The sequence below is a fragment of the Chelonia mydas genome, chromosome 6 (genome assembly GCF_015237465.2).
Source record: "Chelonia mydas isolate rCheMyd1 chromosome 6, rCheMyd1.pri.v2, whole genome shotgun sequence".
Classification (NCBI taxonomy): domain Eukaryota; kingdom Metazoa; phylum Chordata; order Testudines; family Cheloniidae; genus Chelonia; species Chelonia mydas.
Genome location: NC_051246.2, coordinates 73,219,530 through 73,235,446, shown reverse-complemented (window position 1 = coordinate 73,235,446; position 15,917 = coordinate 73,219,530). Strand labels below are relative to the sequence as shown.

The 15,917-nt window shown below is 45.6% G+C and overlaps 1 protein-coding gene and 1 long non-coding RNA gene across 3 annotated transcripts; one reads left to right on the top strand and one right to left on the bottom strand.

Moving 5' to 3' along the window:
• Nucleotides 1-5,156: 5,156 nt before the first annotated feature.
• PPP1R14D (protein phosphatase 1 regulatory inhibitor subunit 14D) lies at nt 5,157-15,181 on the bottom strand. Of its 2 annotated transcripts, XM_027818169.3 has the most exons (4): nt 14,739-15,180; nt 10,643-10,738; nt 8,006-8,038; nt 5,157-5,478 (listed from the first exon to the last, which is right to left on the bottom strand). In XM_027818169.3, the coding sequence occupies exons 1-4, from the start codon at nt 14,919-14,921 to the stop codon at nt 5,416-5,418; spliced, it is 375 nt and encodes a 124-aa protein (XP_027673970.1). In that variant the 5' UTR covers nt 14,922-15,180; the 3' UTR covers nt 5,157-5,415. The 2 variants fall into 2 exon arrangements, with proteins under 2 accessions (XP_027673970.1, XP_043404064.1); XM_043548129.1 differs by lacking the exon at nt 5,157-5,478 and having other exon boundaries at nt 7,910-8,038; nt 14,739-15,181.
• LOC122466127 lies at nt 5,239-9,598 on the top strand. Its single transcript, XR_006291422.1, has 3 exons — nt 5,239-5,368; nt 7,836-8,009; nt 8,100-9,598. It is a non-coding gene; the product is annotated as an uncharacterized LOC122466127 (long non-coding RNA).
• Nucleotides 15,182-15,917: the final 736 nt, after the last annotated feature.

Below are 15,917 nucleotides of genomic sequence, written 5' to 3'. Positions count from 1 at the left end.
CCTAACTCCTTAGTACAGAGCTTTGGGATAGCTGAATAGGAAAGGTACTGGATTATTATGATGTAATGCTGACAAAAAGCCCAGCACTCACAAGATGATAATAATAGACAGTTCCTGGTCTGAGGAGGTTACAGTCTAAAAGATGAAACCAAGATTGATGTCTGGGTTTTACTGTGTAGGAGTGAGAGCCATTTCATAATTATTGGACTGGAATGATTACTCAGATACCTAACCACCCACACTTACAGAAAGTGACTGCCTTGTTCCCTTTGTGGCTCAGTATTTTCAGGGGGAGAGGGGAGTAACTGCTGTTCAAATGTCTGCTGTCTGTTTGATTTTTAAGAGGCTTCTCTGTGTAGTATTTGTCCAGACTGCTCCGGCAGTAGGTCTTAAGCCTGACTCCCCTCCAGACATTCAGACTATGTGCATTCAATTCTTTGCTTCACAGCTACTTCTCTTAAACACCTCACCCTGACCTGTGGGTTATTTACGCCTAGGTGAGTCTCAGCACCGTCCTATTGAACTTCCTGGCTTCCTCAGCCATAGTTGAACTTGTAGCTATTTATACAGTCAGCCAGGGTGGCCCTGTGAGCTCTGCCAAGTGAGCCTCATGAGGAAAGCAAGTGGTAGGTTACAGCTTGAGCCAGCCTGTTGGCTTGCCCAGCTTTCCAAACTGGTTTCTGTGGGCTGATCCTGTTGAACTCAGAAAGGCATGTCCTGGAACTGATGTTTAATACCTAGTCACATATGGGAGCGTCTCTTTATTTGCTTTGGTCACACAGACTGACCCTCGCCTCTCCACAGAAAACAAACTTTTGTGGATGCTGAACCCTCTGCTTGCGATAACGGGCCTTTTCTGTGCAACCCTCCCCTTGAAATGCATTAGACTCCATCACTAGCTTATCAACTTCTGTAGTCTGGGGAAAGAGGGCGGTCTGCAGCGGGGTAGACAGACTAACCTTTTTGGTTGTCTCTTTGGGAAAGACAAATACTGTGAACCTTATTTAAGCATGCTTTAAAAAAGAGTCGTACGGCTAAAGCCCTGAACATCTTTCCATTATCTTCAATGAACTGGTGTGGTATTATCCTTGTCCAGTGCTTTGAAAATACACTGGTAGGTGTTTAGATTAACTCAACAAAAGCCATGAAATCCTGAGTAACAGCTGTGCAAATGAAGGGAGAGCACTGTATCTGCAAAAGAAACAAAATTGGTCTTGTGCCCTTTTTTGCTTCTTTCTGAGGGATAGAAAGGGCCTGAAAGGGTTTTCTGCCCACAAAATGTTGATTTTTCTGCATTTGAAATATCAGATCTTGCCTTTTTTTGCTGGAGGATTGAGAGTGGTTATGACATCAGAAGAGTTAAAAACGAATATTTGAGAGGGGAGCTCAGAGGTGTTATTAGGAGCATGATTTAGGGGGAAATCTTTATTTCATGCACATGGGTCAAGATACTCAATTGTAATTTGTAAAACCTAGATAAATACAATAAAACACAGCTGGAAACATTCTAATCAAAAGAGGGGGTGTTTTTAAACAAACATTCCCATGCAATACTTGCAACTCACTCCTGGCAGGTTTGTGCCTGAGAACCAGGATAATAAAAGTAACTAGAAACTGATTGTAAACAACAGCAAAATTGGCTAGTCTATTTTCATGGCCTAGGCCAAAATAAATCCAATCAATAAATAACAACATACTGTATTTAGATTTTAAGAATTCTTTCCATTGAAAAAAAGACTTGCAATTTTATAAGGTTTTTTTTAAAATATGATTTTTTAACTTTAACAGATCCTCTTAATTTCCCCTCTCTCTTGTATTGATCTGAGAAATCAGAATGGATTTTTGGAGCAGTTCCTGGCTGATAGGCAAATATATTTTGAGACAAAATTTTAACATTACTTACCTAAGTCCCTGAGTTTTTCCAAGACCCATATTCATGCTAGGGCTTGCCCTGAATTGTTGCTGTGTTGTGTGGGGTTTTATTTAGAGTTTAGGTCTCCAGCACTACCATGTTTGGGGCTGGTACACCAGCACTGCAGCATGGAGGGCTTGACTGCTCCTCCCCACTTGGACTGTGTCTGCTGAGGAGAGCATGTGAAGGTGGAACGGGTTATTTTTAAAAATGCCTTGCAGAGCCTGTTTTTAACAATCCCTGACACAGGGCATGGCCCCAGTCCCTCCATGGCACCTAGAGTAAAGGCAGGGTGGGGGGTGAGTCCAGCCATAAGGATAACATCCAGGATGGTGCAAGGGGAGAGACATTTCAACTTCTTCATGTTCTCCCTAGTCAAATATGGTTCAACAAGCAGAACCCATTGGGCCAGCAGAATACATGCGAAGGCTTGCACAAGTGCACATCTGTGTTCCCATGGCAGCTACGTGAACCTCTGGGGAATGTCATAACTCTAGTTCAGTCCGCCCAGCTCATTGCCGATCCCTTGTGAAAACTGGATCTTCCACCTTCACCTCAGTTTGATCCTTTTGCTACATTTGACTAAGGTCCTGGCCTGGCAGAGACCAGACTATCTTGTAAAACAGGTGTTGGGCAAGAAAGATCATAATTTGTTTTGTCAGGTAAACTGCCAACATTTTTATCAGCTCTCAGTGGATTAATTAACTCTTTGGCTGGGCTGGTTTTTGCCCTGCTCTCTGAGTGGCAGTGAAATGATAAAGGTCAGAACCTCAGCAGATGTAAATCAGTGTAGATCTATTGGCTTAAGGCAGCTATGCCAATTTACACCAGCTAAGGCTCTGGCCCAGCATCATCTCTAATCTTTTAGGCATTTTAACTCCTTTTTATTTAATTTGTAGAGTTGAGCTTTGAAGGGAAGTTTTCAAGATTATTCCATGTGCCAAGGCCAGATGATGGCCTGCCAAGCATGTGCCAAGGTCCCAACACTGGCACAGGAAGGACATACCCATTACCCACCACTCCCACATGGCCATACCCGTGGGCATGCAGCTGGCACAGAGAATGTGGCACAGCCACACTTTCATCACACTGCAGGTAAAGCTTGAAGTACCCATAGGGCTAGGGATGAACTTGGGGGGATAAGTCTCCCAAGACTGGCTATATAGCACATCGGCTTCAAAAAGGGTGTGAAGGCAAAAACCAGCCAACCAACCCAGGGGCACATGCTTCTCTCAGCCAGGGAACAGCCGTTTTCTCTGGCCCTGCTGGTGGTGTGCTCTGAACTCTAGGGTAGGGGACCAATGTATCAGTCCGCACCCTGTCATTAACTAGGACAGGGGACTGATTAATTTAAGATTTAAAACATGTAGGGATTTCTTGTCTGGCCCACGACTTTCAGTCAGTTTCTATTGTTAGCTGTCAGAAGCACTGGCCTTAACACTGCAGGGCTCCTTTGCACTGTAGGCGCTAGCCCCTCTTTTTGCAACACTGTGTGACAAATCGGAACACAAGGACAAACCAAGTAGTCTGGTCACTAGCATATTGGGACATGGGACTTTCTCTCCCACAGAGACTCAGCTTCCCCTCTGTGTTTAGGAGAGTGTGTGTGGGTGCGTGGGGCGGGGGGAGAACCAAGAGTCTCTTCTACCTGGTGGGAGTTGTCCGAGTCTAAGTGATCCTTCTTCATTTGCCATCTTATTTCCACCCCATTCTTGCCAAGTTACTGTCTCTCTGGATGTGGTTTATGAGTCCGACTCCTGCTCCACCTAGAAGAGGTGGTACAGAGACACAAGGCTCTGGCTCCTACATCCCCTTTGGGTTGCTGAACCTCTCCCTTCCTGAATGGTTTTCAAGATGCTCCCCACGAAGAGAGCACTTAACCAGCCCTGGATTGATGGTCTTTTTAATTAGATTTTTCTTCCCTCTCTGCATTTCCTCTTTGAATGCAGAACAAAAACCCTCACATCATAAGCAGGTCTGGATTTCTAAGCATTTTAATCTACAAATTGAGCGTCTTTCAAAATGTCCTTACACAGTGTGACAAAGTTCCTCCTCTGCCTTGGTGGGTGCTGCACTTATTGGCAGATTTTCTCGCCTCAGAGGTTCACGACAGCCCTCAGTTTGGCCACTTTCATGGCTCAAATCCGCCGTTCACTCAGTTAGCCTCATCACTGGCCAGCATGGGGAAAGGAAGAAGAACAATCCCCGCAGTCTCTGCTGATCCACCTAGTGGATCGGGGAACAGGCCAGAGACCTTCCCCTCTGGTGGAACCCACAGTCCCGTTCAACTCCTCCGGTATCAAGTTGGGAGGTTTGGGGGGAACCCAGGCCCGCCCTCTACTCCGGGTTCCAGCCCAGGGCCCTGTGGATTGCAGCTGTCTACAGTGGCTCCTGTAACAGCTGCGTGACAGCTACAACTCCCTGGGCTACTTCCCCATGGCCTTCTCCCAACACCTTCTTTATCCTCACCACAGGACCTTCCTCCTGATGTCTGATAACACTTGTGCTTCTCAGTCTTCCAGTAGTACACCTTCTCATTCTCAGCTTCTTGCAGCTCTTGCTCCCAGCTCCTCACATGCATGCCACAAACTGAAGTGAGCTCCTTTTTAAACCCAGGTGCCCTGATTAGCCTGCCTTAATTGATTCTAGTGGCTTCTTGATTGGCTGCAGGTGTTCTAATCAGCCTGTCTGTCTTAATTGTTTCCAGAAAGTTCCTGATTGTTCTGGAAACTTACCTGTTACCTTATCCAGGAAAAAGGGACCTGCTTAATCTGGGGCTAACATATCTGCCTTCTATCACTCTCCTGTAGCCATCTGGCCCGACCCTGTCACAACAGGCAGCTGTGCAGTCTCTTAAAAATCCCTTGCAGGTCCTCGTATTCGTTTGAGGTGCTGCTAGCTCATTAAAAAGTCCCATGCCCCACAAATATTAATCAACCTGAGGGACATACAGTCGGATGGAAGGAAAAGCTCCAGGGAGTGTATTTTCTGCCCAGCTTTCCACCAGGGAGGGATGATTAATAAAAACAGTGACTAGAAAAATATAAGAAGTGGCCCTTTGTCCAAGTGCTAGCCTAGAACCAGGAGGTCTGTTCACAGGCAGGGGCTGGGAGCAGTGAAATAGCAACTCCCTGTCCCTGGTGCAGGTTGGGAAACAGCCAATGAAGGGCTCCAAAGGGAGCTGTGTCCAACACTTCCTCAGCCAAAGGAGAGGTTCCTTCAAAAAGAAAATGAATGAAAAAGAAAAGAAGGGGATCAGCCCTCTCCCCTAACATAACAGATCTTTAAATATCAGCAAGATACACACACAAGCCCCTCGCTGTGAACATGAAGCTGGAATGGGATGCTGAAAGTATCTAAGATGGTTCTTCTCAGAACACCAAGTCCTAGAAAAACTGTAACATGATCTTCCAACATGAATCTGATTCTCTGTCCCGGGGAGACACCCAATGCCATGTGAGCGATACGGGATGGAACGGGGGTGTCTCTCATGATGGATAGGATCATTTCCTTTGAGGGATTTTCCTGAGACCTTGCAGTCGACTGAGCAGTTCCGTAATGAAGTCCTGGAATGAGAGTCAGTCAAAAGAAGGCTTTAATGCTTATTGTGCTCAGCCACAGCTCTAAGAGTCACACGCCTGCTGCATTCCCCCTTATTGCCCTTCATATTTAGCAGCGGTCCAGTGACCAGAACGTTGGAATGCAGAACAGGTCCCGCCGTTTTGTTTGGAGAGGGGAGGGTGCGATTTTTGTCAGCGAGGGAGGGCCAGGTAGAGTGGAGAAAATGCCCAATCCTTTTTCCCATCCCCCAGCCTCCCCTCTCTTCCAACTCTCTTCAGGGAAGTCACACACACTTTGTCTCTCTTTCCCAGGCAGCCCACCCTGTCCTCTTCATGGAGCCTGTTTGTTCCCACCATTAGATAACTTCAGGGTACAGCTGCCATTAGGGTCCACTGTTTTTGCATGGAGTCCCCTACTTCCACTGCAGCCTCCCATCCACGTCCTGCTGCTCTCAATAGCTGGGCCAAAATGTACTTGCTGCTTCCTCGCTGAATTGGCCGTACTACTATGGAGTGGATTACAGGGCATCCCACATTGTGACCCATAATAGCTGGCTCGCTTCAGTGAGGAAGTAGGGAGGGGGAAATAACACATGTGTGTGTTTGAGGACAAACATTAGCGGGGGGTGAGGATGGGCTGACCAGGTTGAAGGGCAGTTACCTGACCAGTTCTAGTGAAACAGAAAAAACCCAGGTTTCACCCAAACTGTCAAGGACTATCCCTCAAAACTAAGGCATCTGGTCATTCTGCATGGCTGCCACTGTAAGTAGCATAAATTCCACCCTCTCCATAACAACCAAAATAGATCAGCTAACCTAAACCCCTCCCCTATCTAACACAACGCTCTACGGTCTTTGCATTCTGTAGAAACCAGTGTGCACACAGGGGACTGATAAGTCTCCTGCTTAAATCATGCAGGTGTATTGGAGGCCTGACTTCACAGAGCTGAGCTTAATCTACTGCTGCATGTTCCCGGTGAATTTGCAGAACTATATCGTAAGGTTAGATTCACAAGGGGAGTGTTAGACGTTGCTCAGCCTTTTAGATGACCTGCTGCCCAGTGGAATTCACAACCCTGAGTTAGGTGCCCAGGCTCCCCATGCATTGTATGAGGAGATTGAGGTGCCTTAAAAAGGGATCCACAGAGGCCAGCACCCTGAGATACCTAACCAACCAACAGAGTCATTCTTACACTCTCTCTGGCCCAATGGCTGTTTAAAACACAGGGGACTTTCCTGGAAGGTATGCAACCTGGGTTCAACTTGCTGATCTGAATCCTGCAGAGGGGTATTTGAACCCTGGCCTCCCAGACTGTGGGTGAGTGTACTAATCACTGAGCTATTGGGAGGTGGCACTAGCACCATATCTTCCTCCTTGCTGTCTTTTGTGGGGCTTACCTGTGCTCTGAGCATGACTACAGGATCAGGCCCCACAGGCAAAACAGGCAGGAGAAGATCTAGATTGCAAAGCCTTCAGGGATTAGGCAGGGATTAGGCAAGGAGCAGCTCAGGTTGGGTAGTTTTGTGCATCCCCTCGGGCAGAAATGTAGGTGCCTACAGAGTTAGGCAGCAGCTGAATGATGGTTTTGTGAATGCCAGTAGTGCTTAAAGTGGCAGTTAGGCGTATGAAGCTAGCACTTAGTCAGCCCCTTTCCCATGTATCTGGTGCTTTTCTCGATGTGCTTGTTTGGTATATGGACTCCTGAAATGTGAGTGTAATGGACCCATGGCTGCACACGTTACAGACACTGGGATCAGCAGAGATCATTGAACTAAAAACCTTTAGTACAGACTCTTGGGCTAAGAAAACACGAATTCAGTTAGTTATTAGGTGGCTGTCATAGCTGCTGGGGACAGCAACATGATCACATTCATTAAGCCAGTGAACTACACAAACTGCTGCTGGTTATCCATGTGGGCACAATTAGCCTTGTGCTCTTGCCTGTGATTTGGAGATGGCCTCTCAGAGCCCCGCAGTCAGCCTTGATGGCGGGGCTGCCTGCCAATCCTGAGTTAGCCGGATTCTGGCTCGGTTTCTGCAGACTAGTTTGGTTAAGTCTGATTTCTATGTGAATCATTCGCCAGCCCTATTTTCTGTACATTAAACTTTGTGCGGCCATTTACAAGGACTGGACAAGATACAATGGAGATCCACTACAGAGGCAAGTTACAATTATGTACTAACAGTACTACATTGCCTACGTGGTCTATTCTTTCAGAGCTCATTATTGCTTCTGATTTTTCCTTTGTCTCTATAACTAGGAAATAGATTCTGAGAACACTGTAGGAAACGCACATCTGACGTTAACCTCATTGGTCACTGCTCTACATTCACTCATATATATTTATATTCGTTTTTACAGTGGTGTGGAATAAAATATAAAAAAAACCTCCTGAAAGTAAAGAAGCGTGGTAACTCAAACTTCAACTATCTGCAGAGCATACTGGCTATTTAATCAGGTGGAGCCAAGCCAAATTGCCACAGAACAGTATGAGACTGAGACTGAATGCTCACTGACGATGCTTCACTCACCTCTGTAGGTCTGGAACACTCATGAAGAATTTCCTGCAAGGCAAAACTCATGTTAGTTTCTTAGGAGTTTGTCTATTTGTTTTTCCTTTTTAAGCTACAAGAAGAGTATGTAAGGCTGCCATATCTAGCGTGCTAAGCGATCCAACGATGTTCCAGAGCCTGAGAGCACCATCACCTGCATCATGCCACACCATTCAGGGACTCCGTGATCCATACTCATCACTGCTATTCTGTACTGAATGCCGCAGAAGATCCCAGGACCCGCAGTCACCAAAACACTGGTATGTAAAACGTAGAGCTCTGTACTTTGTTCCTGTTCCACAGTACTGGATCATGTTAGCTGTTCTGTATTTTAATTGCGTCACCCCAGAGGACTCCAGAAGCTATCACAGTATGTACGTTGTCTGATGTGTAGAGAGTCTGCTCCCAGTATGGTTTTCAGTAATGATACTTTCATTCTGAGACCTACATCTGAAGAACACTGCGTGGCCCTGATCCAAAGCCCACTGAAGTCAGCGTGACTCTTTCCATTAACTTCCATGGGCTTTGTATCAAGCCCTATAGGAGCTAAGTATTACTGCGAAACTCTCAGGAGTTATTTTAGATCAACTCGTAAACATTTGGAGGCTTAACCCAGCCTTGAGTATCTGCAAAACTGGGCTGCAAAACCCCATAAGAACAGGCCTCATAATCTTATGTGATTTAAGATACTTTAGGCTTCTGTCTTGGCAAGAAATATCTCAAGAACAGCTATTCCATTTGGGGTTTTTGGCCTTTCTGCATTGGCTGCTGCCAGAAACACAGAAGTACAGAGCCTTCTGAGAGAATGAGAACCACTGCATTAAAAGGTAACCAACATTTTTCTAATCTCAGAATCGGTTTAGTTCAAACTTTGGGTGAAAGTTTGAGTCACTTCTGAAGTAGCTCACTCATCCCTAATAAATCACTGGGGACAGTTAGTGTGAATAAGGAATTGTTCAGTTCACATATTAAATGGGAGAAGTGTACAAGCCGTAAAAATAGGACACTTTGGCCCTGTGTGCAATGGGATAGAGACTTATTGCTGACAATGGTTGTCAGCAATTGATCCCCCAAATGGGTGTGAATGGGACTCACAGGCTGGCTGGCCCTTTAAGATAAGCCAGCCTCAGCCTTGCCTGTGACCTACCAGCTATCCCACACCTGATGGTGATAAGGCAGTTTGAGACTAGTTAGTGATCCCAACTGTGAAAGGGTTAGGAAAAGACAACACAGAGTCAAAGAACTCAGTCAAGGGGCGAGACTGCAGAAAAGGCAGGACTACTCTGTAGGTAGGAGTAGGGGTCATGCCTTGGCTCTCATGGGTAGGAGCCCTGAGAGATGACTTAAACAGGTAAGAAGTCAGGGAGGAGGATCCATAGGAAGCACAGGTTACTTTGGGGGGAAACCCTAAGCAAAGGCCTAAAAGGAGCAGGAAGAGCCCTAGGGGAAATTGCCAGAGTCCCTGAGGAAGGGCAGCAGTGAGGGAAACCTATTAAAACCAGAAGGAACAGAGGAAGAACTCTGCAGGAGCAAATCAGGCTGCTGTGGAGGAGAGGCCTAGTGGTAGTGTCAGTAAAAACACTTTAGCGGAGCCCAAGAAGGGCAGAAAAGCTCATAAATCAGCAAAGGAGGAGTTGGGAGGATCTAGGGAGAAGCGAGAGGCCTGGGAACCAAAGGGAGGCTGTGTTAAATACAACCTGTGGAGAAGCGGCACACGTGGCTTGGAGGTAGGAAGCCGCCCAGGGAAATTGCAGCGTGTCTGATGGAGTAGAACTAGCTTCTTAATACAGGGTCCTTGGGCCAGAACAGAGGGGGCCTCTCTTCCCCTACTAGCCCCTTAGGAAGGGGTATGCAAGCCCAACAGAAGGAATATTGAGCCCAGGTGGGGCCAAAGACTCAGACAATGGACAGTCTGAGGAATAGCTCAAGAGGTGGCTGAAGGCTCTCTTGTTGTAAGACTTCTTGGTGGGTTTTTTTTTTAACCCGGAAGGTGACTGAACTTCATGTGACTGGGCCAGAGGGCTGAGCTGTGGAATACCTGACAAGTGGCAGATGGCACAGGAGATGATGGCCCTTGCAGCACTGCACCCTGACACAAGGGGGTGCTGTGGGTGATGAGTTCTCTACCTTACACGAGCAGAATTGTTTTCCAAACTATTACAGATAGTGTAATTGACACCTAGTGGAATGAACTGATAAGTTTCTGTGCAGCCATACTTGAGTCTTAGGGCTGCTCTACACTCAGTTTGTGCACCAATTTAACTAACTTGGTAGAAAAAAAACCCAAGTTAGTTGAATCGGTGCAACCCCTTAGTGCGGATGTGGCTATATGGGTATAAGTGATTTATATCAGTATAACGGCAATCACATTAGGATTGAACTAAATCATTTTCTCTACCACTTTGATTAAATCAGTGCAAAAGCTAAGTGTAAAGCAGCCCTTAATCCTGGTTTCTGGAATGGAGTTGATGGTTTTGTATCATCCACATAAGCGTTTACGCCAATCCAGAGCGACCTACTGTTGACTTGTATTTTCAGTAATAGGTCAATTTTCGAGTGTACACAGGGTCTTAGCTCCCATATTTAATATAAATAGGAACGGACAGTCTGTCTGACCTGTAGTTTTGATTTCTGTTCCTCGTTGGAGACCTCTAGAAGATCTTCAATGTCAATTTCTGGTTCAGGGGTTGCTGTGTCTTCTTCCTCCTGCAGCTGGAGCAGAAATACATAGTAAATAAACCTGTCCTGTCAACTGACAAGCATTCAAGAGGACTTTGTGTGGAGACCTGGGGGGAGGGGGAAGAATTCATTTCTAGTTAAAGATGAGCCCATGTGGCAAAGACTGGATTAAGATATGAATCTTCCTGAAACTTTAGGGTATTTAGAACAAGGGTTCTGATTCAGGCTCATCTCTAGCAGCACCACATCCCCACATGCAGACTGTGGCTTGACGCAAGCAACATCTCTTAGCTCCTCCAGATTTAGCTCCCAGAGGTGTCAAACAGTCCCACCACAACACCGAATACCTGCCCAAGGAGCATGGTACTATCGTGAGAAGACCTTCTGGAAGGACCTAATGCAGCTGAAATAGGATGAACCCCAGTTGGGGTAAACCATCTTTTACAAAATGGAATGAGTAACAATCAGGCCCTCCCAAAACTTCAGGGGAGCTGGGTCCCAAAGGGCCACATCAGCATGGAACTCTTTAAGTTCTCCTTTGAAAGATCTAAGCACAAAGTCTGCAGCACTCAGTTTGCCCAGAGCAGCAATATGACTGTTTGACTTGATCCTGCTAAAATCTGAACCTGTGATTCTAGGGTGCCTGGTTGTTTCAACCCTGATGCTTAGACTTCTAAGATATATTAGGAAACTGAATAATGCTTAGGACCTTCAGAGCAATGGAACAAGCTGCCAACGAGGTTGTGGAATTGCCATTGGTTGAGCTATTGAAGACTAGACTATCAGGACTAACAAAGACAGTTCTGCCTTGATGCTGGGAGTGGAATGGGATGGCGCACTAGAGACTCCTTCAGACCCAAGTGATTCTAGGATTTGTCAGGTAGGTTGTTGTTTTTTTAAATCCTTCATAAAACATTTACAAGAAACTGCTGTACTGGTGCCAACAATCTCTAAACTTGCACATACTGTGTTGTGGTACTTCCAAGTGTGTTTGGACCAGGTATCAAGAACTGTCAGACCTAGGGTTGGAAGTCTGGATGCTTAGCCTGAGATTATGGATCCTGAAATGCGTGTCTGAATTCTGGGGAATTTCCTGTGCAGGAGAGGAGCCAGCAGCACAGCCCCAGTCAGTTGGCAACACCTTCCAGAAATACCTACTTCCTGCTAAGACTTTGCAGTAATCAAAGGAAAACAAGTCTCTGAATCTGTACCTTTGGACATGGTAACCCACCAGCAATGTTAATGATTTCAGACTCTGATTACATAATGCGAACTCTCAGGAGATCATAGGTGAAAAAGGGACTTTAGTATTGCCTTTATGGCTCCTTTAAAAATGCTCATTTGTGGGCCCGGCATAGTGAGAGTTGAGAGGGAATCACACCTCGGTCTCGCACATGGTACCACCAAGAACTGCCGGTAGGCCACTTGTGAATTTTTTTGAAACAAGTGTGTTAAATGTTACTAGTTCCTCTGAGTAGCAAAAAACCTTACTCTTTTAAAGAAGCAACAATTGTTCTGTCTTTCTTAGAGTTGTCTCCTGTCACCTCCACTTAATCCTCCAGGGTGTGAGCTTCCTTACAGTAGTGCCCTATTACCTCAAACGCCCTCATAAAAATACTCTGTCAGTCCCATCCATCTCTCCACTTTTGCCAGTCCCACAAATACCAGGTACGGAAAGGGTCTACATATTCTAGAATGGAAGTGGGTTCCTTTCATCTTTCTCCACCATAGGCGTTGGCTCTCAGGAGCCCAATGATATCAAATGTCATTGATCTTGTCACATGAGCACAGTGACATCTTGGTGCCACTGCCTGTTCTACATTGCTGTTCCTACTGGGCACGTGTATAGACATGCTCTACATGTTTCCCATGATGGGATTGTCACACGAGCCTGGAACTGCTGGTCTTGAATGCCAAAGAGGCATTGAACAAAGACTTGACTAAAGCCAAAGAAAGTAAAACCACATATATACAGGGGGTGTTTCATTTTTATTTTAGATGATAGGATGAAGCCAAAAAGTGTTCAGCTTTAAAATCTCTTCAGGCCACATGATCAAGAAGGAACCAATCGGCACATCTCTGGCAAATGGAAACAGAACAGAGTAAGTTTTAGGGATAGACTTGCTAGGAAGGTCAGTACTGGGGAATTAGATGGCTAATGGACTAAAGAGCCTTTTATCTCTAGGTTGCTGGGTTAGATCCAGCTCTGGTTGGTAGAGAGTCATGACCACAAATGGTTACCATTTGATGTCTGTTGGTCCTGATCCAGTTCCCATATCACAAAAATTATCAAAAAGAATCACCATTCTTGTTGGCAATCTCAGCAGAGAGGAGCAGGACGGAAAGGGTCTGGATACTGAACTAACCTATCACCTCTAGAGATGGTCCCATCCCCTAAAGCCAGGACAGGAACATTGGCAGGGAAGCTGGCACTGCTGCTGTACCTATTCCATGGATAAACAGACTTCCTTCACCAGAGCCGTCGATCTGGTACCTTTCATAAATATTGCATTAATGACTCAATTCAGGATACTGTTACTCAGATTTTCTGATGAGTGGGTTTAGGCAGTGTATTTGAATGTACTTACACTGAATGTGCTGTTGTGCATTTTAATGTATTATAAGGGGACCCAGAGCATGGGATGAACTCCCATTAATATTTTATAAACAAAAATAAATGAATGAATTTCAAATGGAAATTCATAGAAGTTAAGGGCTGAAGGGACAATTATGATAATCTAGCCTAGCTAGTGATCATTTTACTAGTCTAACTAATAATCATTTTACTAACTTCAAGAAGATTAAAACCTTTCTTAATAAAAAGACAGGAATAATAATGCAGGAAACCAGACATTCCTTATTAGAGGTGTCACTCATACTGCAAAACAGAGTGCCTATATATACTCTTTTCTTTCAGTTGTCTTTTGTGGATGGTGTGAATACAAGGGGAGCTGTCTTCTCATTTCAAATAGTGAATAGTTTACCTAATAAATTCCAGTGCAGATAGAAAAGCAAGTGATCCTAGAAATTACCAGAGGGATATTTTGGCATGTCCCTTTCCAATCCCATCTGAAATTGCAACAGTGCTCAAAAATGGAAGACTGTAAAATCCAAGAGTTAACCAAATTTTTTAGTGTGGGGTGAAGATGTGCGTCTTATTTTGTACAAATTGTTAAACCCATCCACACCTGTTGAAGGCAACAGTGGTCTACTGGTTAGGGGACTCATGAGAGCTGGGTTCTGTTCCTGTGTCTGCTAGTGACTTGGGGTCTGATCCAGTAATTTCAATGGGCTTTGGATCAGGGCAAATCGTGTAACTTCTCTAGTATTATCCCCATTTAGGGAAACTAAAACATATTCACCCATTTTGTCAAAGTACTTTGAGATTTACCAACAAACATACCACGAAAGTACAAAATATGAATGGACTCATTGACATCAGGTTAATGTTTCAGTGTTCAGTCTGTACTGGAAACTTTTGTACAAAGGCAATGAAAAATCCCTGGTCTAAACCCCAAATGACGCAGCCAGAAAAGTACCATGGCTCCAAGACAGTTCAGGATAAACACTGCCATCTATATAGGTATGTGCCCAGAACACCTGGATCTTTATTTTCTTTTGCCAACTCAGGTGGGCTGTAAGAGTTCTAAAGGACTGCTCACATACACTTCCACCAAGTAACATTGCTGCTATGGAAAATGTTGGGGAAAAAACTTTGGAGGCCTGTAGGTGTGGAAACAAAGTATTTACCTACAATGCCTGAACCCCACTTCCCCTTTCTTTCCTCTCTGCCTGTAGTGCCCATTATCTCCCTTGACAGACATGCCATTACCCACAGTTTGAGCGCTAACACAGCAGCGTCACTTAGAGAGAGAGCTCTAGCATGTGATAAGAAGTTTGCTAGAGAACAGAGTCCCCGATCGTCACAACCTGGGTTGTTCTCCAATAAATTAAAAATAACATTTCATAGCCCACAGGGTCTAGGCTCCCCTACACCTAATGAAGGAAAGTTTGATCCACCCTGGTTATTTACCTGGTATTGGTACAGCTCCTGCAACTGGGCATCAATCCATTCCTCCAGGTCTAGCCAGCGTTGAAGGTCTTTGCGGTTGTACTTAACCGTTAGCTTGCCCAGTTTCTTGTGGGATGATTCCTCCCCAGGCTTCTCTGGAGCCTCGAAGGTTACTCGAGGCAAATCTCTGGACTTACTGGCCATGCTAATCACCCCTTCCACCTGCTCTTCTGTCTTCCACTCCTACTGCAGTGGCTCTCTGGCTTCGTATTTTTGTTTCACTCTCTTCTCCCTCCCCTTTAATATATTTTCATTGGGCAAATGTGAGTAGCAGTACCAGCTGCTTACAATGGCCAAGGCAGATAGACAGCATCAGTGGTCCCAGTGAGGGAGTGAGAAAGAGAGCAACTGCTCAGCAAGAGAAGCAATGAGGCAGTGCAGACAGAGTTACGGGAAAGAGAATCTTAGGTTTCACAACTGGCAATGCTGACAAAAGCAAGGTGGGAGGGAGAAAAGCTGTTGTAATAAATCTGTTGGCCCAGGGAACTGATGGACAAAATTTGTTAATATTTAATACAAGCCTGTTCCAGCAGGTGGGAGAAGCAGGTTTTAAATGACCGTTTCTCTACATATGTATGTACATGAGCACATACCTCATGTACAGTTCTTTAGGACTTGTCCCTACATAATACATTGACTCCTATAGTGTGTAAAGGGCATTGATGTCTTTCGCTTACCCCAGTTCCTATATGGATAGCTGCTGCTGAAACACTATATCTTATGTTTTTCTTTTTTAGAATTGAATTCAGCAGTGGAATTAGCTTCTGCTGGAGACAGAAGTCCTGAGTTATAGCACGATGTAACACCATTGTAAGGCTGAGACTACTTTACTGTCTAGCCCAGGGGTGGGCAAACTTTTTGGCCTGAGGGCCACATCGGGGTGCAAAACTGTATGGAGGGCCGGGTAGGGAAGGCTGTGCCTCCCCAAACAGCCTGGCCCCTGCCCCCTGTCCATCCCCTCCCACTTCCTGCCCCCTGACTGCCCCCCTCAGAATCCCCCCACCCATCCAACCCCCCCTGCTCCTTGTCCCCTGACCGCCCCCTCCCAGGACTCCTACCCCTAACTGCCCCCCGGGACCCCACCCCTATCCAACCCTCCCTGCTCCCTGTCCCCTGACTGCCCCCCAGAACCTCTGCCCT